At 41.3% G+C, this 25145-nt stretch overlaps 1 protein-coding gene and 1 long non-coding RNA gene across 5 annotated transcripts in view; both read left to right on the top strand.

Moving 5' to 3' along the window:
- The window catches only part of MAP3K9 (mitogen-activated protein kinase kinase kinase 9), a 45084-nt gene extending 31344 nt beyond the window's left edge, over positions 1-13740 (top strand). The window contains exons 9-12 of one of the 4 annotated variants that reach the window (XR_014946618.1): positions 572-684; positions 1350-2165; positions 3287-4419; positions 7844-13740. Coding sequence is in view for 2 of the 4 variants with exons in the window: in XM_015864639.3 (XP_015720125.1) it covers positions 572-684; positions 1350-2165; positions 3287-3768 (1411 nt within the window). In the remaining 2 variants the exon portion in view is untranslated. Of the gene's footprint in view, positions 1-571; positions 685-1349; positions 2166-2798 lie in introns of all 4 variants that reach the window. The other 3 variants (XR_014946619.1, XM_032444768.2, XM_015864639.3) reach the window with 3 other exon arrangements.
- Positions 7845-25145, top strand: part of LOC107314884 (uncharacterized) — a 43375-nt gene continuing 26074 nt past the window's right edge. Inside the window, exons 1-3 of the long non-coding RNA XR_014946620.1 lie at positions 7845-7955; positions 16776-16928; positions 17266-17354. This is a non-coding gene — a long non-coding RNA (uncharacterized LOC107314884). The remainder of the gene's footprint in view (positions 7956-16775; positions 16929-17265; positions 17355-25145) is intronic.

A 25145-nucleotide genomic window follows, 5' to 3' on the forward strand; every position in this document is an offset into this window, starting at 1 on the left:
GTCTGTAACTAAAAGATTATAATGAATTATGGTGTTTAGTTACCCATTTTTTTCCCATAATTTGTAGCTTATGCTTGTAACTTTGTGCTTCAACACAATATTTTCTTTAGAGGAATATAATATACTCGTATAATATAGAAGCATGATTCGGTTGTTGTGAATTTAACGTACTGTATTCCCAGTGAGTGATTTTTGTTTTTCCCTGTTTACTGGTAGTTAACTTGGAAGTGTTTTTGGAGATATTTTTCCCATCCTCCTGCTGAGCACTTTACTTTGTACTCACCATGGCATGTTTGCTTTAGTTTTAAAAGAAACTGTCTGGTCTGATTTCTGTCCTTGTGCTTTGTATTACTCTGCATTTATGGCTTTTGTTTATCATCAGAGATCTTTTGACTGCTACATTGTTACAAATGAGGGAAGTGTTGTGAAATGTCTTGCTAGCACAGGATCTTAAAGCTGTGTAATTAAGGTGGGTTCATGTGTACCTTAAATAGAGTAATAGACAATATAGAAGGGAGGAATTAGTTTCTTGTCAGCACATTATTACATCTTATTCTTTCTGTTATTTCAGTCTGAAAGCTCTGGTAGAAGGATACAAACAGTGGTCATCCAGTGCACCAAACCTAGGGAAGATCCAGAGAACTGCACCTGCTTTTCCAGGATTCACCAGCTTAGCAGAGATGGGTAAAGGATTTGCCTGGACTTGATATTCTCTTGTTTGGTATTCTGCTTTGATATTGTGCTTCCGTTCGCATTTGAATGAGCTTTTCCTTGTCTTCAACTTACAGCAATGTTTTCATTCATGCTTTCTTTTTGATGTTGTCTGCTTTTTCTTTATTCTTAGTGAAATGACAACCTTCACATTTTGGATTTTATTTTTTTGTTTATTCTTGTAAGCTAGCAAGCTTCACCTAACCTCCCCTCTTATTTCTGTGCTACCTTTCAACTACTTTTCTGATAATATTTAGATGAGCAGTGTGGTTACACCTTTACTTGCAAGGAGAGATCCTTATCATTTTCCTACCTTTTCATTCATCACTTCCATACATAGAAACTTTGGAGATAATGGAAAGACAGATTATTTCTGATATGCCGTTTCCTTAATGGATCCTGAAAAAATCAACATTTCAGTAACTTCTTTGGTGGTGTTTCCAGGTACTTGTCTCAACCTATCTGTTTTGGGATCAATGGCTTGTAAGCATTAGGCTGCTGGTAAACTGTGCTTGTAATGAGAAGGATGGTTGCATCTTCTGAGAAGAAGCTTAACTCCCATGTGTATTTGTAAGACAGTGAAATTAGCCGAAGTCTTGCATCCATGCAAAGTACTTTTTTTTTCATTTGCTTTCCAGATGATGAAGACAGTGAATGTCTTAACGGGGAGGGCAAAGTGCACCCTTCACCTGGGCACAACCAGTCATACCTCTGCATCCCCTTTCAGAAGAATGATGACTGGGACGGGCCTTCTAGTGATGCCAATGAGGAGTCCACTCCTGTGAACTCTGCTACAAGCACCCCACAGCTGACACCCACCAACAGCCTCAAACGTAGTGGCTCCCACCACAAACGGTGCGAGGTTGCCTTGCTTGGCTGTGGAGCGGTTCTGGCTGCTGCAGGCCTGGGGTTTGATCTGCTAGAAGCAGGGAAGTGTCAGCTACTGATTGAAGAGGAGCCAGAGCCGCCCAAGGAAGAGAAGAAAAAACGTGACAGCATTTTCCAGCGAGCTGGACGCCCACGCAGGAGCACTAGCCCACCTTCTCGAAAAATCTTCAAGAAAGACGAGCCCATGTTGTTGCTTGGCGAGCCATCCACATCCCTCACCCTTCTTTCCCTGTCTTCCATTTCCGAATGTAATTCCACCCGTTCCCTGCTGCGCTCAGACAGTGATGAGATTGTGGTATACGAAATGCCTGTCAGCCCTGTGACAGTCAAGGCTCCCTTGCCAGCTATTAATAACCCACTAGTTAATGTCCAGATTGAGAGATTCAAACAAGACCCCAACCAGTCCCTCACTCCCACACATGTGACGGTCTCTTCCCACACCCAGCAAGGCGGGCACAGGCGCACACCTTCTGATGGGGCCATCAAAGGGACTGGACTAGTTGTCAATGGGTGCCCAACCAGTGGATGCCCTTCCAGTAGCTGTTTAACTGGAGCACTGGGAGCAGGTAGGTTTTCAGCCATCTTCCTTTTCTTCTTCAGAAGAAGGGCCCAAACAGTATAGTATACTTGTTACGAAGTATATCATACTTCTTAGGAAATAAACATGTTGCATATACAGCATCTGTTGCCAGCCCACAGGTAGGGCTCATGGATATTGTCTTTTCAAAAATAATGACTGGAATAATACAGTAACAGTCTCTATTCCATCACCTGTACACCAAGGAACTCTCTGCATCATGTTGTGAGGCAGAACATGTTATTGTATCAAGGTACAAACACTGTTCATTTTTAGTAGTTTCTCAGAATTCCATCTCTATTGCCTTTGTACACTTGTTTGTATTACTGTTACAACTTCAAAGCAGGTTATAACTTTTAAGGCAGTGAAGAAAGGATCTCTAAAACAGTGTGGGACCTCTGCTGCTCTTGCTCTTATTCTTATAGGTAATCTTATTGTTATGGTCTTTAGGAGTGGCTGTGACAAGATGCTTTCCCCTAGTAATTCACGAGAAAAAAGAGGACTAGAATATGAATTTAATTAGACTAAACAAAATGTCAGGTTGTCTGTTGAATGGAAGTCTGCAGTAAGATGCGGGTTAATGCTCATTAAAACATTCACGAAAAGTTATGTTCTGTTTTAGAAACAACCAAACAAGAACAACAGAAAGTGTCTACGTTAGATTTTATTAAATGGCTCTTCTAGGGAGTTGGTCTAACTCACTGCAAACAGGTGTCACACATCCTGCTGTGCAAGTGTCTCCCCGATCCATTCAAGCTGTTAATGGATAACGTACCTTCCAAAGGATTTGGAGAGTTCTTACCTCTGATAGGAGGTCAAATCCATGCTGTACAGTCTGAGAAGGAAGAAAACAAATCAGAGAATGAACAAAATACTCTGCTTATGCAAGGCAAGTTAATCAGGTGTTTCACAATGTGTTGAGAACAATATAGGAATAAAGAAACCAGTTATTCTCTTCAGTCTTGAAGATATGGAGATTGTAGGTTCTGAATGGAGGCTTTCTGCTTTGAAAATGTTTTCACAGTGTACATACAATAAGATTTGTCGGAACCTTTTAGAAGTGACATCTAACATGTTTCCCTCTTCTTTCACATTCTCTGTTCTGGATAGGTGTATTAAAAACACCTAGTCCAAGTAGAGATCCAAATGAGGTCCCTCGCCTGCCAGATCCCAACCTTGTTTTTCCTCCAACCCCGAGACGATGGAATGCACAGCAGGACCCCACGCTGGAAAGACCCAAGACACTGGAGTTCCTGCCTCGGCCTCGGCCCGCAGCCAGCCGGCAGCGGCTTGATCCCTGGTGGTTTGTGTCACCCAGCAATGCCAAGGGTGAATCTTCTGCCAACAGTTCAAGTACTGACACTCCAAGTAATCTGGACTCTTGTTTTGCTAGTAGCAGCAGCACTGTAGAAGAGAGACCCGGACTTCCTGCACTGCTTCCTTTCCAGGGGAGTCATCCTGTAGAGGAGCGGACATTGTTGGACATAGATGCTGAGGGACAGAGCCAAGACAGCACCATTCCGCTATGCAGAAGTGAACTTAACACACACAAAGCTACAGCATATGAACTCAAGCAAGAATTCTGGTCTTAGTATGAAATTCACTCGGGACAGTAAGCCCCTCTAAATTCAATTCTACTTTTTGCACTGAGAATGCACTTTGAAGACAAATGAGATAGAAGCTACGGAGATCGTATGGTGCTGCCTCTGCTGAAGGTGTTGTTCAACTGCCTGATTGTTGTCTGCAGTTGGCTGTAATTTGGCAACTCAAAGCTGCTGCCTTTGTTGTGGGGTTTTTCTGTAGTCTTCCCTGTCACCTTATTGCAGTTTGTATCTGCAGTAAGCTAAAATTATATCCAAGTCTTTGTTACTGACCTTGTAGGATTTGGCACTTGCAGTAAGTATCTATCCTGGTACTCATCAGTGTTTTCAAAACTCAAATGCTATATAATACAGCAGACGCCAGCATTTATTTTTCCCCAAAATTCCAGGAAAGAAACAAGTAAATATCTGGAGACTACCTTCTCTAAAATGTGTCATTAGATAAGCCTGGCTATCACGGTGCCCCCACTGAAGAAGCAGAAGTAGCGGTCTTACACTTGCTTGCCCTGTTTTGTTTATGTCCTAGTGTAAGGTGGAGAAGATTGCTGAGGAAGGCCATGGCATCTCCATTGGTGGACTTCTTGGAGAAGAGATTGGAAGGCTGGGAATGAGTAGGTGTAGTTGTCCTGGCTTCAAGGCAGGGTGAGTGGGCTTCAATGATCTTTTGAGGTCCCTCTCAGCCCTATTTTTCCATGACCCTTTGCTTTCAAAATAGTGAATGGGGGTGTTAGGTCTACTTACTTCAGCCTGTTTTTTTGTTTCTAGCCGTGGTCCCATTTGCCTCTTTTCTCCCCCCTGTAACACAGATTCATAGTTGAGTTGTCTCAGCTTTGGGAGGGAAATGGACAGGAACTCTTTCTTTAATGCTGTGTGTTGGCTTGCAGAAGTAAGTTATGTCCCCTCATTCTTTCTTCCTGTTTTTCTGACTTTCTCATGCTTTTTAGGAGTGGCCCTGTAAAGCCAAGATGGTTCCTGTGCACGCTGCTACTTGTTCAAGGCTCTTTAGAAATTGAGGCTTGTGTTTTTCCTAGTTGAATTGTGCAAATAGGAATCAGAACATCTGGATTCTGTCTTCTTTAGTTACTGACTGACTGTGACCTTGGGCAAATAATGTAACCTCTCCGTGCCTGAATTTCCCGATCTGTAAATAACAGGGATAATACCTACCTCACAAGGGGGGTGGGACCTATGTAGTATGTTCAAAGTTCTTTGAGATCTTTTTGTGGAAGGCAGCATAGGCATGTAAAACATTTGTTCAAATTCATAAAAGCTTGTACTTTGGCAAGGAAGACTAGGTAAGAAGACCTGTCCTGAAGGAGGAAGTCATACAACTAATGCATGCATGTGCTCAGTTTTCTTCAGTGCCTGCAAGTGTGTCTGCACCCCCAGCAAGCCTGTGTTATTGGGTTTAATGAGAGCTTCATTTGTTCCCATTTGGCGTTATAAATAAGGGATGTGGCCTTTTTATATGAGTGTGTTAGGGTAGTTTGCTTTATTGCAGAGTACAGCTTATCTGTTCACTCTTCTTGTACAGATCTCTGCTCATTTTGCTAACCTGCTTGCCATTTGGATGCAGATAACTAATTTGGCAGTGCTGCCTTCCTGTCAGGGAAGTCCAGTCCTGTTGTGAAGGCACTGTAGATGAATACTTTCTTGCAGCAGCACAGAGAACGTGAGTGTTTAGATGTTTACAACCTTGATGTTAAAAACCAGCATGTGTGGGGAAATACTCTCCTTAGTAATTTTAATTCAGTTAGAAGGCTAAAAGCATAATGTTGCTGTTGATCAAGTGTACCTTCTTAGCAGGCAAGTGCAGTATGTTACCATCGAGGAAAGTCATGCTTCTTGTTCATCACATTCCACAAGATTTGTTTGATGGTTGAATTTCTTTTTGCTGCCTACTCCACTGAACTCTCCAGAGCTAGCCTTAATGATGCTACACTAGCTGCTAGTGCTGGGTAGACTGTTGACTGTGTAGACAAGGGACTCTGGTGTGTGGCAAAGAAACTTAGAAAAATTGATGTTTCTGGCACTTTTGTTAAATGTAAACCTTTAGCATTTTTATTATTTCTTATCTGTTCATCCTTTTGCTTTCCATTTCTAAAACCTCAATGTGTTTGTGATCCAGGAACTTTAAAAACAAACACACACCAGCAAAAAGCACCTCATGAGAAGCTCGATCGGAACTTGTGTCAGAGGAACGTAAAGCAAGGCATTAAAACTATGTAGTTATCAGTCTCCCTTACCGTTTTTGAAAGTCTGAGACAAAACTGGATCAGCTGTTCTTTCTATGCAAAAAAATGTTATTCCAAAGTTATGGGAAGCAGCATTTGATCTGCAAAGATGTAATCTAGAGTTGCTCTTTTGTGTAGGAAGGTTAATGAGGTGTCAGAATCCCTTCTCTCTCACTTCTAGATAACTGCTTGGTGAAGGTGATGGGTACCCAACCATAGGAGGATTTTGTGCCAAATGGCATCTGCCCTAACACCATATGGACAACAAAGGAACTGGATGACACTGGTGATAAAGAGTCATACATCCAGATCAGGGTTTCCAGCTTAGATATTCTCTATTACAAAGCTGCTAGAAAGGCAATGTAGGAACACTGTTTGATAAATGCTCCTTAGATGCAGTTATCTTAATTGAATCTTGTGCATGAGATAAAAACAAGGTAGGCTTTGAGCATCAGTCCCTAAGTAAGCTTTCCAGTTTGGAGCTCTGTGACTTACCAGAGGGTACCGAGCAAGAGGAATCTGCTGTAAAACAAAGCTGTTTGCTTTAGCGAGTGGTGGGATGTTTTCTGACAGGCAGAGGGCTCTCAAGACAAAGAGTTGTCATGTGTTTTACTGTATGCATCCTGAAAGCTGTTGCCACTGGTGCCTTGAGGCCCAGAGGCCATCTGAATGTTCAAGCTAGCTTGTAATCTTTTCATTTATCCATCTATCCTGTACTGGTTTGATTAGTCTCCTGCCTTAATCTATTAGTTATCTTTCCTTCCCAGCTGCAGGTGGTGAGGTGCCCCAGGTCCCCAAAAGAGCTTCACTGTAGTCCACTACATACCAAGAAAACATGAGCCAGTCAGAAAGCTCACATAACTTTTTTTTTTAATCTATTGGCTTTCATTTATTTGTCAGCAAGACAAACATTTCATCATTACATTGAAACACCTGCTAGCAGAATTCTTGAGGAAAATGGTGAAAATTTTGCTATAAACATAAATGTGTTTTTTCCTTGAATACCTGAATAAGTTGCACTTTCTGCTGAGAAAAAGAGAGCATGAGAGCACAAGTTTACTGAGCAGCCTAAAATAATGATGAAAGAATGGAGTAAAACGTATTAATATCATTATAGAGCTCACAGAGAAGAAATAACCTCATTACTCTTAGTATCAGTTACAAAATGTCATTGCTGTGAAATCAGTTTTTCAGATTTGGAAATACATGCAGGTTTTCTTTTAAATAGTTGACTGGCTATATATATATATATATATATATATATATATATATATATATATATATAACTAATTGATGTAACTGATTTAGAAATTTAGAATATGTTTGCCAGCTCTTGAGAATAGGCTATCTGGCAGTCTGCCTGTTTTTCCTGTAAAATTGAGGAGAAAGCACAGACATAGCAACAGTGCAAAAAAAAAATCCTTAATTCCTTTTAAAAATATTTCTTCTGGTTTCACAGAAATTGAATGTGGGACAGGTAGAGAGAAGAAGGCTTTTGTGTCAAAACTTAAGCGATAATGGTTATGGATTCTTTGTAATATTGTTGCTTCCTATGGACTGCACAATGCTCAGTTTCACCATCAAGTAGACCTTATCTCCACTGAGTCTTTTCTGAGGTGCAAATATAACTTTTTATAGGTACCCTTTTTCCTTCAGATTATTACTGCAGTGGATTGTTATTCAGTGTGGGGCAGGGAACCTCAATGAAAATATTCTTTTTGCAATTGTTTTCTAACAAAATGAGTATTTTCAAAGTAAAATTTTCATTAGTGATGTGGAAAGACCTGTTTGGGTTTGGTATGCTTTTATGATGTATTTTTCTGTACCTCTAGGAATGGGAGTAGTTGCCTTCCTCTTCATAGCATGCTGTTATCTTAAGACTTATGGACAGTGCTGCGTAGAGATGTTACTGGATGAAACTGGATACCTCTCATTCTGCTGAAGGTGAGGCAGTAGTAGTCATGTAAAGAGAGGTCTTTGCCATTTGGAGTGCTTTATTAAATCGCAAATGACAGGAAACCTCCTAACTTGAACCACCACCTGTCTATCTTTTATCTGACTTTTATCTGAACTTAATTCATTTCTATGGAATGAGTGTGGGATCTGAAGACCCATTAGATTTATGGAACCAGACCTAATTACTGTATCCCAGAATTCAATGTTGGCTTGTTGCCATTTTAAGTAACTCTAAGCTATTATTAATGTTTATTTCTTTGGGTGTTTTGAAACTTTTCTTCTTGGAAAAGATGCTTATTACTTTCTAATGTTTTCTGTGTGTTTTGGAAATATTCTTAAAAACTCTATCTGCTCTATGGAAAATAGGAAGGCTTATCTTGCACAGCAATATAGATCCTTCTTTTAACACAAAACAAAGGGACATTTAGAAATGAAAATTTCTGATCCCTTTTGCTACAGGGTAGTTGCTTTCCTTTGCTTCTATATTTATAACTTGCTTAAGGCTATAATTTGGGTAAAACTGGATGCGAACACTGACAGGAGAGGCATATGTTAAAATATATATTTGCAAACAAGCAATAAATATAGCATGTGCACAAACAAAACCAAAACATGATCATGCTGTCACAAAGGATAGCTTTATGACTTCATGAATACTTTGGTTCATTATATTATTAAGGTATCTTTAAGAAAGAATGCCTTCCTATGTTTTTCTTTATAGTTTACTTTGGTAAGATTAGAATAAGGTGCTTGCCACAGGCTCTGGTCTCGCATCTCACTGGACAGAATGGAGTTTTAACCAAATGTTTATTTTTTTGTATTTCCATACTTGGTCTGTGGCTTAGACTTTCCAATTTCTTTTGGTTAGCAAACAAGTCTTAAGAAAAGTTTGTTTCTTCAGCTCTGCTTTCACAGTTTCACAGAGCAACACCAAAATGCATTTATGGCTCGCTTTGCTACTCCCATCTTATTAAATACAGTAGTAGAATGTTACGTGCTATAGTTTTAATATTCATTTGCTTTTGTTTTTTCTCACGTTCAGCTTTTTTAAGCAGCATTACTCTTGGTCAGAGACAAATACAGCTTCAGAAATCACCTACATCAGCTTTATTTTTGTATGTTAAAAACAGTCATTCCCAGTCTCAGAGGTATGTGCTTGATTATAAGGTAATTTCCCACTAGTGACTGGGTCTCACATAGCTACCAGAATTGTTACTGTCCTTCTGTAACAAGAAACTCTTTTTTCCTAGTAGAAAACACTTCATTAGTGTTGTATACAAGAACCGCATTTCACCTCTTTCTGTACGTGAGTGAAAGAATCTTCTTTTTCTTTGTTTCCAAATGACAAGGAGCATCATTTTACCTACTGAGCGTGGATACTTGTGCTGGTCTTTTTAAGCCTGTGAATTACATCTGTGTGTTTTAGGTGCATCTTGTATTGCTAGGTGCCTTCTGTTTCATGTGTATCTTTGCTAGGGCCTTTGGTTGTTTTCTGGAAGAAACTGGAACTGGAAGGATGTGGCTTTTCAGTACTGTAGATTTTTTCATCATACATCAGGCCAAACGTGATACAAACATTTCATGTGCATCCATTTGCTGACTTGCATAAACCTTTGTGGAAACAAGCATGCTATTGCTAACGCTCCTTATCTGTCAATTAGAATTCTGAATACATGATTCCGTGGCTGTCTCTATCCCATCCTTGTCAGTTATTTGTTCTTGATGCCGTAGTATTTTGGAGCCCAAGACAGAAACCAATGTTATTTTATCTGTGCTTTAACCTAAAACATTTTCAAGGTAGAAGCATAAAACAGAAGTGGGGGAAGTGAAAATGGAGGTTGACAGAAATTAACCAATATGAGGGTGAAATTTTCTATCTTATTCTAGCGAGGAGCAGACAGAGGATACTAGCTGCTTGGGAATCTATTGGCAGTATAGTTAAATTGAGTCCTAAAGAAGGATTTGAGGATTGTGTAGTGACTTTGTTTCTGGTTGATTTCTTTTCTTTTACCCTGAGCTACCTCATTTATATAGATGAAGTGGAAATAAAGGATAAGTTTTAAGAGTTGCTCTAGATAAACAATTGAGGCTAGAATGGTGAGAGCACCGAGGAAAACACTGTTTGGCTCTGTGACGTTGAAATTACTTGTGGAAAAATAAAACCAGTTCCAAAAATTAAGATTATACTTTTATTATGTAACTCTACAAGATAAACAATAACAAGGCACAAAGTATATTTCCTGGTGGTTTTTGGCCTGCGGAAGAGCTGTATTTCCACTCTAAAAGATGATAATTTCATATTGGTTGCTGCTGCTTTTAAAGGTGAAAGTATGTTTTTTGAGAACATATTTTTTTCTAAATAATCTCATATACTCTTTAAGTGAGCCAATATGCAATCTTGTTTCCCTTGTATTTACTGTAGATTTCCTAATATCGTAGAATCCTTAAGAGTTGGAAGGGTCACTGAAGGCCATCTAGTCCAAATCCCCTGCAATGAACAGGGACATCCACAGCTAAATCAGGTTGCCTGGGGAATATATCTGATCCTAAGGCAGTTCTTATATCTGATTGCTAATGATGTGCAGGTAGTCAACTATAGCTAATACTAAGAAGCTATGGCACATTTTTAGCATGTATCATAGTGGATTTTCCTGCTCAGCTGGAAGTGGGCTACTGTTAGGTCTGTGGCTGATGGGATCAGATGGATGCGCATCTAACAAGTGTGGACCTAGAACAAATCTGCAGGAGGAATGCCAAAGTTGCATTTGCTTAGAGCAGGATATTTGAAAGCTAAAAATGCTGGAGGAAAAATGTCCCTTCGTTATTCAGAAGTAATTCTCGAGGATCTTGTCCATGCTTGAATTTTAGCCTCCGTACAGTGAGAGTTCATGGTTTCTAATAAAAAAAATCTTGACTGAAGCAACAGCATCAGACCAAGATAAAGCTTTTGTGTTATTTAGGAGTGATTGACCCTGTCTCTTTGTCCTACTTTGATTGTTCCAATGTAGCATTTTCTCAAGAATAGATGCTGAGTAAAACTGCCTTCTTGTCTTAAAGCAGGAGGAGAGATGAGTGAGTCTGAGAAAGAAAAATAATTGTTGTAGCCATGTCTTAATGCATTTCCTTATCACTCTCCCAGCAGCAGAGGTTAGAATGGAGCAGGAAGACATACCAGTGTTTTTCTAGGCTTCATTGTTAAGAATGCTGCTAACATGAGATTTCAGAATATAAACAAGCAAGTTCTTTGGGAAGCCCGGAAGCCCTGTATATTGAGCTTCTTGTTATTGAGTTTCAAAACAAATGTGTCCTCTGATTATCTGCCACTGTTCAATAGCACAGTTATCTTCTTGAGTTTAAATACGGTTGGAGGAGATCTGAACTCCTTTCTTGAGTTGTTGTGGAGGTGGCTACTTTTTGACTTTGGGGGTAAAGTAAGGTGGTGTTTTTTTCTAATCCCAGTTTAAGTTGCAAAATGAGTTGTCTCTCCTGACTAATTGTCCAGATATTTGTAGTAGGCTTCTATTTCTGCCTTTCATGCTTTAGTGAGTAGCTCTTAAAATGTCATCATAGTTAGCATTTGTGTCTGAATAGGGCAGCTAATACCTCTGAGCTGATTTTTCACACTGCATCTCAAGCAGATGTTATTGCATTAGTTTTGCCATTGCTCTGATTTCAAGGTTATCTTGGCAACCATAACATCCAGAAATCCTAGATTATAAAGAATAAAGCAGCAGAAAAAAATAAGCGGACATACCAATGCTTACCAGTTGAACAGCTGAGTTTTGCCAGTGGTCTTTGCAGAGAGTAAAAAACATTGTTGTGCTGCATAGGTCTCTGAGAGACAGCTAAATTCCAAGTGGAGAATGTACCTGGATCTTCTTAATGTCAACAGGCACCGGTGCCTCATATTTGGCAGTTTTTATATGAAACCATATGAAGCCAAAAGCATCTAATAGTAAAAGTTTATTTAGGGTACTGTCTTTTAACTAGGAGGGGAAGAGGCCTCAATTTGAGAAAGCATACTTAAACATCACCAAAATCAATGGAATGTATCTGTGGGGCTGAATGCACAGAAACTTCAAGTCAACAAAGCTGTTACGAACTGATCTGGGGCGTTGTCTTGTAGAGATTAATGGTGGAGGACCAGTCTCCATATTTTGTCAGAGGACGTTCCTTCACAAGCCTTTGGGTAAATGCAGGCTCGATTTGCTCTGACTTGTGTGGCCTTTCCATGCCTGCATTTGCCATCCTGTTTCATCGCTAGTTCTTACCATAAACAGGGAAAGCTCTGAGAATATTTTCTGATATAGGAGAGATCAATAACTTCTGCACTAGCAGACTGCTGGCTTCAGAGGGGGCAGTAAGTGGTGTGTGGAGGCTGTGTGTACAAATTTTGATTTAACCTGAGGTGTTTTCTCAGGTTCTTTCATTTCAGAAATGCATCCTTCCGGGTTAGTATACAGATCTGACAAATTTGGAAGTGATCAGTGTCTGCTGTTATTGTTAGGGTTCTTGGATTCTTGCTTGTCAGCTGTTGGCCCAGCACTTTGTGTTGGTATATGTGATTTCTTTGTCATAAATTCAAAACAAACTGGGAATATGGGAGATATTTTGCCTGACTTCAGTTGAGAGGCTTATACGGAGTGGGGAGGGGCAGTAGTGGTGGAAAAATCAGGGAAACTACCTGTGATTTTAACTGTGTCTCTTCTGTGGCTTTGAAAGTCTGAATTTCGCAGCCAGAGAATGTATTTCCTCCCTCTTTTTATAAGCTGTGTCTTACTTTTGCCTTATTAATTGTGGATCTGTTCCTGCTTCTGTTTAAAGCCAGTTGCAAAAAAACAGTGACCTGAATTTCCTAGGTACAGTGTTGTCAAATCCGAAGAACCAGGTGAGTAGATGACTCTAGTGTAAGATCGTACGCCCATGTCCATTCTTTTGAGGTATGGGATAGTTCCTGCTTGTGTTGAAATCCCTGTGTGGAAAGTGTTAGGTACTTTGTAAGGAGCTCTAAACTCTGCAGGACTGGGATTCGTCTGATGACTTAAGTATTTCAGTCCAGTGTTGGAGACCTCTGTATGTCTTCTGTTCATGGTGTTCAAAAGTTTGTTACTATGGACGTAGCACCTGAAGGTGTGTTTTGCCCGAAGAACCTGCAATGAAGCAGTTGCATTAGCAAATGGTAATGTATCCCAGAGTTGAGTAAAATAACAGAGGCCACCAAGGTTTTTCTTGTTCGTGTGATGAAATGTTGTCAAATGAAGTGATTTGTCGGAGCCTTCCTTTAACCTCTGTACAGCAGTAAGCTTAGGGGAAAATAAGATTGCATTATTTTTTAAAAAGCTTTATTTGTGACCTGGCTTTGTTGCCTCTGACCCTCTTGGGCTTAAATAGTTAAATTATATTAATGTCCAGTTTGTTTCACTGTAGGTAACACATCAACTGAATACTCTTGTGCATAATCTACTGTATCTTTCCTCTGTTCTGTGTCAATGTATTATGTGTATTTGGATTACAGTTCTTTTTTTATTGTATTAAATTATTTTATGTTATAGAACAATATTTAAGCAAAGCAAAGAGCTAATGAAAGTTGTTGGCGTTTTGGGATTTTTTTTTCCTCTTTGCTTTCTTTTTGGATGTACTGTAAATTGTAAACCAAGGATGCCAAGCAGGCTTGGTTCAATGGCTAAAATTATTGTATTACAGTGTAATGCTGATCTAGGCCTTGTCTCAACACTAGAGCACACAGACTTGAATAAAACTGTTACAAAAGTGATTGTCTTTAGGTCCTGAGTTCTTGGCTTTGTGCTTTGGATAATTTGAACAGATATTTAGAACAGCAGTATCATTACCTTGTCTGAGGAGCATGTGTTTTCTTCCCAGTGCCATGGCTAGGTAGGTTTTTTTTCCCTTTGTTAGTCATCTTGGTTCTGATAACCATCCCAGACCTGGACTCTCCATAGTTCTGAAATCAGTGCTAAATCCGCACAGTATCAGTCTTGGCATACAGTATCTGTGCTAATGTCTAACTCTGAACAGGAAATTTAATTGCTTTCATTAAGGTTAATATTTCTGTTCTGTTAGCTTAAGATTTTTGTGCTCTTTATTTAGCATCCCAGCCAGATGATGAATCTGAATGCCTAGATCTGTGGCAAATGCAGTATCACATTTTGCGCATGATGACATTTAGCAGATGGTTTAGATTCACTTCTGCTGCTCTGCCTTTGTCCTTGCCACCTTATTAAGATACTATTGCTTTGAATCGGTTTTCAAACTCTCTTTCATGTACTGCCAGATTGAAAGATGACATGGTTTTGTTTCCTGTGTATGTGAGTCCTGGCTTATGACTTCGCTGTTGTCTGACATCATTATTTATGTAGGTCACTCCAAAAGTAATGCCTCCTATTTATTCCATGGAAACTACAACAGATACAAAGAGCATAACAGCACTATTGGGTAGAGCAAATTCTCAGCTGCAAAACAATGTGTTTCAGCATGGTCACCAGCAATGCATTTTTGCTAGCAATGGACAAGAGCCTGCATGCCTCATTCATATTAAAAAATAAATAAATCTGTACCATTGGAGATGACCATTGCCACCACTACTTAAATGCACCACCTTACTGTGCTCACATCCACTGCTAGTGGGTGCAGTTTCTTCTGCTGGGAGGAATTTGCTGACACACCTTTGTTTCATATGCCCTTCTATATCCATATGCCCTTCTATATCAGATGCCGTTTTATCAGACTTTCCCCTCTGGTGCCATCACAGCACAGCAGCAAAATGTGATGGAATCTTGGTGGGAAGGTTCAGCCTTTACTGTCGTACCACTTGCCATGCCTCTGACATCATGGGCCAACATATTACAATAGGAGGCATTACTTTTCAGGGTAGCCCTTACAATTTTGTCTTTTTAAAGAAGAACTGTGTACTACAAGTTTCGTGGTTTCCTTTGAGAAATGACTTTTCTCTAGTCACCTTTCCCCCAAATTTTGATTGGCTCAGACTTAAACAATTTCTGCCTTCTGTGACACTTTGTATAATAAGGTTCTATCATAAAAGAATCTAGTGCTCTGGCTGGATTTGTTCACCCATCACAACTGTGAGGTTACCATAACATTCAGGCTGACCTCATCAGGAACAAAAATCTGGGTGCATTATGGCAGATAAGCTTCTTGTGAATACAGCTCCTGGAGGAGATGACAGCAACACAGAGCGCTGCATGAGAACTTAAACCTAGAATTTTCTTAAGCAGAGGTATCTGACTACTGTCAGAAAAAGAGGATCCTAAATGAAAGCTGCCAGGATCTGTGTGGGCACAAAATAAACATCAATGCGTGTTTTGGGATGAGTAACATTAGTTTTTATTTTCTTGATGCGTAGGTAAGGGTTGGTAATAGAAATTCTAGAATAAATCTTTTGACCTTTAGCTATGTATGTGCAAGGGAAGAAATAAACACATATTACATTATCATGATACTTGATGACAGGTACTGGAATAGTACATAGAAGTGGTGCTTTCAGAGCTCACCACATACCTTGATACTAGGACCATTTCCAAGACCAAGCAGATGAATGGGAATGAGCCTAATCTTTCCTATGTGATGTAGCTGCATATCATATATTTTATATATAGCATATATTATATATATATATATATATAGCATTGTTCTGATGTTTTTAATTACATTTTGACATGCTTGGCCATTGTTACATAGGAGAGAAGCTGTCCCACTAAAGTTAGGCTGACCAAGAACCTAATTAATTTTTACCATGAAAAGTTTGCAGCTAGGTTGGTATCAAACTTAAGGAGCTTTAGAAAAGATGTTGAGTGAGCATGACAGTAACAAACATCACTGTCTTTACAAGACTTGTCCTCATGCTTGGACTTGTGGCTCTTACTACTAGGTGAGAAACCTTATTAAATGTTTAGTGACTTAGCATTAAGGCTTCATTGTTAAATTAATTTAATATAATTAATTAATTTAACAACAAATTCCAGTGTAGTGCAAAGAGTTTGGATCAACTGATATTGCTCTTGCATAAAGTAGAGTGGAACTATGATTGTGCTATTATCTATAGGCAAAGCCTACTTCACTGTAACTCGTAATTGTCTTGGTTTGTTGGTCTAGTTCTGTAGTCTATTGCTATAATATAATGCAACTAGAGCCAATGAAGAGTATTAGGAGGACCAGGACCCAGGAGCTCTCATGGCTGCTTGGGGGTTCAGAACCTCAGCTTTTGCTGTGTATGGAGAAAGAAGCCACTCCTGCACACAGCATTCCACTACAGACAGACAAGACCCCAAACTGTTAATGTCTGGCTTTCTTCTCTTCAATGCAGTTTTCCATCTTTATGTTCCAAGTTTGTTTTCTGTGAATCAGAATGCTTTCTCTGGAGCAGCTGGTCATAATGATGTTTGCCAACTAATTTCTCACCCGCATGCAGCCCTGATATTAGGACTAAGCTGTTCTTGCAGACCGCTGTTCTGGTTCAGCCTGAAGTAGTTTTCCTTTCACAAATTGCATGCAAGATGGGACAGCCAATTTTCTCCTTCATTTATGCACATATCTTTAAACAGTGCAGTTTCAAGCAATATCCATCATTCTTCTGTCTGGAGATATGGATGAGGAATCGCTGTTGTCCATTCTTAACTCTGAAGTGTCCTCAGAGCAACTTAGTTTTCAGCATTCCTCAACAGCCATCACAACATCTGTTGCCTGCTGCTTGATCACAGACTCTTTCCCTTACAATTAAATATGGAATTGATATTTTTTCTTTTCTTTCTTTTTTTTTTTTTTTTTTTAAAGGCTAGCTTAAAATTGAAAGCAGTGTCTGGAAAACCTAGGAATTTGGTGTAAAAATTTGCTACTTATGCATGACCTTCCTGAGTTTATATCTGCTATCTTCAAGACATAAGTGCCTTGTAACAAGTACAAGAAGAGTTTCAGGACCAGATGGAGGTGAGACAGAAGCTACCATGAAAGCCTCTGGGCACCAATAGTATGTGTTGTGTCTCTTACCAATATGAGTGTTAGAGCAGCTTTTCCTTTACTCAGCTCCCTCTGTGTAGCTGGAGCACTCTGCCTGGACCTGAGTTCTCATCAGGAAGGCAGTGAGCTGAGAAATAATTCTGGGGCTGGCATTTGGGTCTGTGCAAAGGACTGGCTGCCTGGCCACAGGTGAATCAAGTCTACAGGTTCCACTTGGTTTCCTTCCCTGTGTCAGTCTGACACCTGGTATTTCTTACAGATCATTTCTGTGCATGATCACAGGTGTATCCCTGCTTTTGGCTTTCAGTACGGCTTGGTGATGGTGCCACTGATTTGTCCTGTGCAAGGAATGAACAAGGGATTCATCTGCATCTCGACATCATGCTGCTGTTGGAGGTATGTGCATTAAGTGTTGTTTTTTAGCAAAGAGGATAGGCAAAATACATTGATTTGAATATAAAAGGTGTATGGGATTCATCGGTTGTGATAAAGCCTGGATTAATTTCACGCCAGTGACACTAAATCTCTCTGAAAGTCACCATCCTGCCTGCAGTTTTCTTCCTTTCTAGAAGGAAGGCTTTTGGTTAATATAATGCTGTTACATCTGGGAACAGGGCTTAAAATAACACCAAGGCTCAGCTTGGTAGCCTCTGGCAGCTGTACAGTGGGTTCCCAGGAAGAAACTGTTTCCATCTTCAAACTGTAGGGGACATTCCTACCGGTGCAGAAATATTGTTAATCATGTTGTGCTGTGCCAGGCTGTTAAGGAGATGGATTTTCCATAAAAAGACAACCCCGGGTATAGGCAGCAGGTGTGTGCTGCGGTGATGCTGGGTGACTCAGGCTGTGATGGACTGTGTCCTAAGGACTTGAAGGACAAAATTTGCTGCAATGACTGCTTCATTTTGTCACTTTAAAGCTGAAGAAAATTTACCACATCCACATTTAAGTGCTGTGCTCTGTCAGTGACAGGCCAAAAATAAATAATAAGTGTTATTTATTTTATTACACATACATTAGACAGCATGGAAAAGAAGCCTTGCTCAGACAGGTCCATAGCTTTAATTTGCTTCAGGCCACTTGATAACCAGCCACTGTGCTTAGGCACCAAGCTGTACGTGTGCTGTACAGATTTGGTTTCAGCACATATCCTAGTCAGTCACGCAGAAGCTGCCACCCCATGCAAGGGAAATTGTTAGTCTTGTTGGGCATTACAAAGGGTTTAGTGCACAGCTCTGTTCCCAGCCCTGGCACACAACTGCTTACCCCTGTTGAACTAGGTAAGTCCCATGGCCTTCTGTTTGCCTCCCTGCAAAAAACAAACAAACAAAACAAACACAGAAACCAAAGCACAAGCCTCCTGCTCCTTATCTAAAGACACGTGAGGATAATGCAGTCATGTCCCCTTACTGGAAGGTGTGATGGTAGAGTTTTAGGTACAGCACACTGCTTGCTCTTTATACTGGTAGGCTTCTTGCTCCTGAAGCACACTGCCTGGGCAGGACTGAAGGCATCTGTCCCACAGCTGACACATTATCTCCAGGGCTGTGCCTTACCTCTGGTCATCCACGAGAAGTGGATGTGAATACCACATTGCATAACCTCCCCGGAGCTTGTCGCAGAAGACCCCAAAAATGTGATTTTTGTCCCCGCTTTTTTTTTTGGTTATATTCTCGTCCTAGCCTTCATCTTTTGGAGCACTCAGCCTTCATTTAGAAATAGATTAAGACTTTCTTGCATGATTATTAGCAATGCTAAGAAGCAGCTTCTGTTGTGGCTCCCTCGGTGCTAGCACGGTGCAGATGAAGGAAGCAGGAGGACCGGTACTAGTGGGGGATAAGCAGCATGGGTGTCTGACATCCTTGTCACTCACTGGGGATGGCAGGCAGGGATTGCAGCAGATCTGGGCAGTTTGGGGCTACATGGCACTAAGGGGGATGTTTCTCAGCAGGGGAGCCACTCACACTCTGATGTGATGGTCACAGCAGCTTATGGGCAGGAAGCAGGAGTGAGGCTTACCTATGGCTGTATCTTGATGGCTGTCACTGTTAAAGACTAGCTGATCATTTGCCTGTCAGCATCCTCATGCCTCTTTTGGCAGCTGAGAGATAAAAGGGCTTCTGTATATTGGAAGGAGAATATCCAGAGCTCCCATCTGGGTTCTGCAGCCTGCATAATGCTAGAGGTGGATGTTATAAAAGATCCTTAGAAGGAATTGGCTCATCTCTGGCCTATGTCACCATGGTAGGTGATCAGGGAAGGAGCATGTCCCCCTCCGTGGCGGAGCTCCACGCCTTGCTTCCCTCTCATCATCAGGCTGGCAACTTGTGTGGGAACTGCATTTCACTGAGGACTTGGGTTTTTACAGCAGGCATTCAGCAACTTGCCAGCACGCAGCTACTGCCTGCAAAGAGCTGCTAACTGCCAGTTTTGCCAGTGCCCCTGAGCGTTAGGTTGGTTCTTCCCATTCTTGCAGCCAGAGAAGCATTATGCATGGGTCAGGAGGGAGCAGTCCCATCCTAGCCTTGTGACTGTGCACTATGAAGCCCTGCATCCCATCACTAGCTCCAGGAGCAGTGAGCTCTCATGTGCCCTGTATGTCCTCCCTTTCTTCCTCCTTCCTGTGTGTTCCCACCCTACCACGTCTGTGCTTTCCTAGCTGCATTTGCAGGGTGTCATTTGCTGTCATTCAGTTTGGCACCCTGCGTAGTGCTGCCTCTTCTTTTATTTTCTGGTGGATGAGATGCTGACTGGCGTAGACCTTATCAGTTTCTAGCAGAGCTGGCTTTTGGTATTTGTAGAAGCTATTCACAGACTGGTTAACTGGGTGCTGATAGTAACTCAGGTGAGCTTATGATAACCAGGCTTTACTCTTTCAGCTGTTAAGATCTTGATTCTGTAATGTTTGGGTTTTTTTCCTGACTTTCTCCTGTTCCTCTCTGTCATGGCTCAGCCTTTTGTCAGTCCTGGCTTCGGCATGGGTGAAGGCCTGCACTGAGCTTGTCTGATCCAAGCCCCACCACTCTAAATTGTCCACTTCAGCTCTCCAGATTATTCTGTCTTTTCTGATTTCTGTCAGCTATTTGTTGGCTAAATTCCCTTTGTGAGCTATGCATTGCATTTTGGCTACCATCGTGCATCTCTGAGATGGCTATAACACCTCAAAGCCACTATTTTTGCCTAGATTCAAGGGGAGAGGAAGATAAGCACAGGTCACTGAAACTTTGGTTCTTTGAGGAAGGGAGCTGCACTCATACAGTTAAACAGAGACAGTCCTGATGAAAGCACCTTATGTCCAGGATCTTTGCAAACACAATTTAGTTTTTCCATGTGAGCCTCTTCCACAGGTCATCCTGTAATTCAGAAGCCAAGGCAGTAGGAGTTTAAAAATGTTTCTGAAGGTGCAAGCTCTAAACAAGACAGAAAGTAGAGTGTTGGAGCACTGCCTCTTAATTCTCTTCTCTGACTGCAGCTCTCTTCATAGATCTTCCTCAAGTGTTCTTCTGCTTTACAGTATCACAGTATTAGCCTGCTCTCTTGCACTATTAGAGATGTTAGTAAGTATAATGTCATTAAAACAAAATGGCTGGGTATCTCTAGAGTTTTATAAGGAAGCATATGATGCTCCAGTAAGAGCAGTGCTACCAGGGAAGTGATGAATGCTACAGCTAGGTACTGAGTAACATAGCATAAGAATCGGTCTTTTAGTGGCCCATTAAGAAGAAAAATGATGTAGAGAAGTTGAGGCTACTTTTTTTTTTTATAATAGTTTCCTAAGAAAATGTTGTGTTCTACTCAGAAGTTTGGTTAAACATTTTGTTGTGACTTGCATGGACTTCAGCTAATAAAGCAGAGGCATCTTCATCTTCATTTATTCTTCATCATTTTATGTGGCTGTAATCAGAGCTGCATAAAGTTCACAGCTGGGTAACGCCAGCATTTGAAGGGTGAGAAAAATACTGATATGAAATCTGTGAGCTGCAGAAAAGATAAGGAATCGATAAGGTGAGGTTTGGTGACACAAATACAGTGTGGCTGTTTTCACTCTGTACTATATTTACCTCTTGCAGAAGTTTGTCCCAGATACAGGGTATGGTCTACAGTTATTCACAGGTATTTGTGGGTGCAGTTTCTGTGAAATATGCCATCCTAAATAAAGCTGTATTGATTTAAAGGAAGCAGGGAAATGGTGGTTGAAAAGAATTTGAGCCTGGAAGTAGAGTTGTCTGTGGATTAACAAATAATACTGATACAACAGCAAAAAGAGCAAAATACTATTTTGTGGAGAAAGGAGCATAACCTGAGGAAGAAAATCCCATTCTGCTCTATAGCTTAACAACCCTTAAGGCCCAACGCAGAAGCTAGAGGAGGTGAGTGATGAGAGAGGACTGAAGCCTTGGGCTGTAGCTGTAAATTAATGTCTGCTGCTGTTGGAGCATGGGCAAGGGGACAGGAGTCCAGGGAAGAGACAGCACGTTTGTCTGTGCAGGGAGTACCCTGGAGCTGCCCTTAGCCTGGAAGCTGATCTTTGGTGCTCTAACTTCAGCAGGGGGCAGGGAAAATAAAATAATTTTTCACCTCACCTGGATGGGTGGTTGTTGTGCTGGGTAATGTCCTCTTTGGTAGCTGTAGCTGTGGAAAGGGAGAGGCAAGTAAAGAGCGTGGCACAACTAAAGGATAGAGGAGAAGCAACTCATTTTGAATGGCAAGGGAAGGAAGAGATTCCCTGTTTTCTGCAGCATGCCCTCCTCTCGCTCTGTCCTTGCTTTCTCTTCCCTGTATGCATTCAGTAAAGATTTCTCTGATGAGACATGAGATTCTGGGCCTTGCTCCAGTAAACAACCTCAGGCTTATACCAAAAAACAGCAAAATGCACAAGGATCAGCACTTAAGCATTACTGCCTGGAGTAAGAGTGAGGGCAGGGTGGGAGTAGGTGAGAATTGGCCAAGTACAGAGCCACTGCTCTGGGACATGCACTGTTCACTGCAGCTTCCAGGAGGGATGTGCAGCCAGTGAGTGCTGCAGGAGCAGCCCAGAGGCACTGTAGCATGCCTCTCACATCACACATCAAAACATCATGAATTAAAAGCAAAACAAAATACCTCATTCTGAATAGTGTTAGCACTCTTAGTAGCACTTGCTTATTATAGAATATAGTTCCAAAAAGGCAGTTTACTTTTGCTGTTTTTTCTACACCTCTAGGGAATGTCTATTTTTAGGCTGCAGGACTTCATTTACATTAAGTGTGATGCTAAACGGAAATAAATAAATAATTGAGAGAAACAAAGCATTGAACAGCTTTCTGGATCGTGCTTTGGGAGTTTACCTTCATAAAATGGTGGGCCTTCCTGCAGCTAAGTGCAGAGGCTGTACCAATGAAGATGGAGTCACCAGCTCTGTGAAGTCATCATAGAATGGCTTAGGTTGCAGGGGCTTTAAAGATTGTTCAGTTCCAACCCCAAAGTCAGTAGGGTTCAGAGTGAATGCTGGAAGCAGCTGGGGAGGAAGTTACAAGCCTGGTAGGAAACTTCAGGCAGAGCATTTAAGAAGGGCTGTGGCACCGAGGGCAAAATGTGCAAGAGGGACAAAAGCACTTCTGTGTTAGTGCAGGGTGCTCTGGGGAGGAAGCTGTCATGCTTTGTGTCCTTGTAGCTGTGTGCTGTGTCTTTTGGCAAGCATAGCTGCAGCGTGATCAGACAAACTCAACTGTAACAGAAGACGAGACAGTCTTTCGGTAGACATTCATTTATTGGACAAAATAGGTGGCCAAGTATAAGATAAAACTGCTCTTCACTTGGGACTTCTGCAGTCAGAAAATGTATTTGCAGCAGCTGGATCCCTCCTGTCTCTGAGCTTTCTGGACCTACATCACACTTTCAGAAGTGCAGGCTTCTTAGAATCTGATGTGCTGGACTCTAATGTCAGACTGAAGTTATGTAACATGGAGATTGGTGACAAGTGGTGTCCCTTCAGGGGGTCAGTATTGGATCCGATGCTCCTTAACATCTTCATCAGTTATGTTGACAGTGGGATTGAGTGCATCCTCAGTATGTTTGCAGATGACACCAAGCTGTGGGGTGCAGTTGACCTGTGTGATGGATGGTTTGGCATCCAAAGAAACCTAGACAGGCTCGAGCAGTGGGCCCAGGAGAACACTATGAGGTTGAACAAAGCCAAGTGCAAGGTCTTGAACCTGGTTTGTGACAATCCCTGCTATCAGTACAAGCCAGAGAGTGTAAGAATTAAGGTTGATGAGGCACTGGCATAGGATGCCCAGAGAGGTGGTGGATGCCCTGTCCCTGGTGACATTCGTGATCAGACTGGATGGGGCTCTGAGCACCCTCATCTCACTGTGGGTGTCCTTGTTCACTACAGGGGAGTTGGGCTAGATGGCCTTTAAGGGTCCTTTCCAACTCAACTTTTATGATTCTGTGTATCATACTACAGCAAAGGTAAATAATAAATAGCACCTTTCCAATGCTGTCACCTTCTTAATGGGAACAGCAAAAATAGCATTCCTTTTCTGCTAAATGTGTCATCATTCATTGACAGTTCGGTGAAATCCACCACTTGTACAGGGAGTGAGAGTTTGCACTCCTGTTGTCCATCTTCTTTTCCTCACTTATCAAGGATATCCCAAATCTCCAGGCCAGGGTGACATACCATCTCATCACCTCTGCAGATGTGCCTGGGCAATGGCAAAATCCTCTTATCATCTGGGTCAGGATGATAAGATCAGTGGCAGAGCTGATCAAGATAGATCAAAGTACAAGACAGCGAGCTGTCTGCCAGCTTCTTGCATTATACAGTGAGCAATTTTAAGTAAGAAGTCTCCAAAAAGAAGTAAATGGAAGAAAACCAATGAGAAACCTTTCCCGTAACTGAAAATCCAGAGGTTCCTGGATTGCCTTGGTTGTTGCTTGGGATTCAGCAGTAGACACTGGTGCAGAGGTTTAGAGTTCAGTGTTTGCATGGAGTTGGATTAGCTGTTGAAAGTATCTCCCACAAGTCAAACCAGAACAGATTATTTATCAAGCCTACGGATGTGCACGACTACCCCAGGACATACTCAGAATTTCTGAGATGTTAATTAAACCATTCTAACTGCAGAGTCGCTGTGCTCAGCCTACAATGCTTTCCTTGCTCCTGGTGGAGCCAACTTGTACGGCCTCCCCTGTGCCCCAGAACAGCACAGCCTTGGAAGTGCCATAGCACAGGTACAGAGCAACCATGTCCTCTGTGCTTCCCAAAGACAGCGCAGGGAATTATGGAGATGAAATTATCTCAGCATTTCTTGAAAAGGCACTAGGGGTGATGAGCATGTTTTCTGTTGTCTCAGGTGTGGCTGTTAAACTGCCATCAGGGGGGTCCTTGTTTATTCTTTCTCAGTGCTTTTTGCTAGTCAGATGTGTTCAGCTTGCAATTACACATCACTTGGGTTCTTAGGCAACTCGGACAGCGAAGACTTGTTCAGTCAGCCTCTGACTATTATCTGCAATAAAATTTCTAGTGTTCAAGCTTAGGTGACCAGATTACAGAGCTAAATCAGGATGCTGAAAAGCTAAGAACAGGTTTGCTGCATTGCTGAGTCTGCCTCTGTTTATTGCTGCTGCATTAGCTCCTCCAGGCAGAATCTCATGGAGAGTTGTTTGGAATCTTTCCCTTTTAAAGGCGTACATGGGTAAGAGTAAATGGATGGATTTTCATCCTGCAGAGCAAACCTTGCCTGCTGAAGGCCTTTTCTTTCTCTGATATCTAATCCTTTCCTTTGGCAAAGTAAATAATGAGACGCTACTGCAGATCTGATTAAGCTCCTGGCCCCTTTTTAAATGACAGAAGATCAATACTATTACTAAATCCATTAAATGGTTTTTCACACTCCAGTTGTGCTCTCTCCATGATATATGAGAAAGAACAGAGGGATATTTTGGCTATTATAAAGAAAATGCATGATGGAGCCTCTTCTCGTGTTCCATTTTCTCTTTCTGGCTCTGAGCCATTCATACCTTCCAGGCTCATTGGTCAGAATTCACAGGGATGCAGGAAGGACTTCTGTATTTCCATCCCCTGAGTCAGGCTTGAATCTATCAGTGATATTTGGAAACTCTGTCTTCCAGTTATTTTGAGGTGACTAGTAAGTTAAAAATGAGTCTCAGCTTGTTTTAAGTTTTGTTTTGATTTCTGTT

The sequence above is a fragment of the Coturnix japonica genome, chromosome 5, assembly GCF_054131305.1.
Source record: "Coturnix japonica strain WE chromosome 5, WE-NBRP24, whole genome shotgun sequence".
Lineage (NCBI taxonomy): Eukaryota > Metazoa > Chordata > Aves > Galliformes > Phasianidae > Coturnix > Coturnix japonica.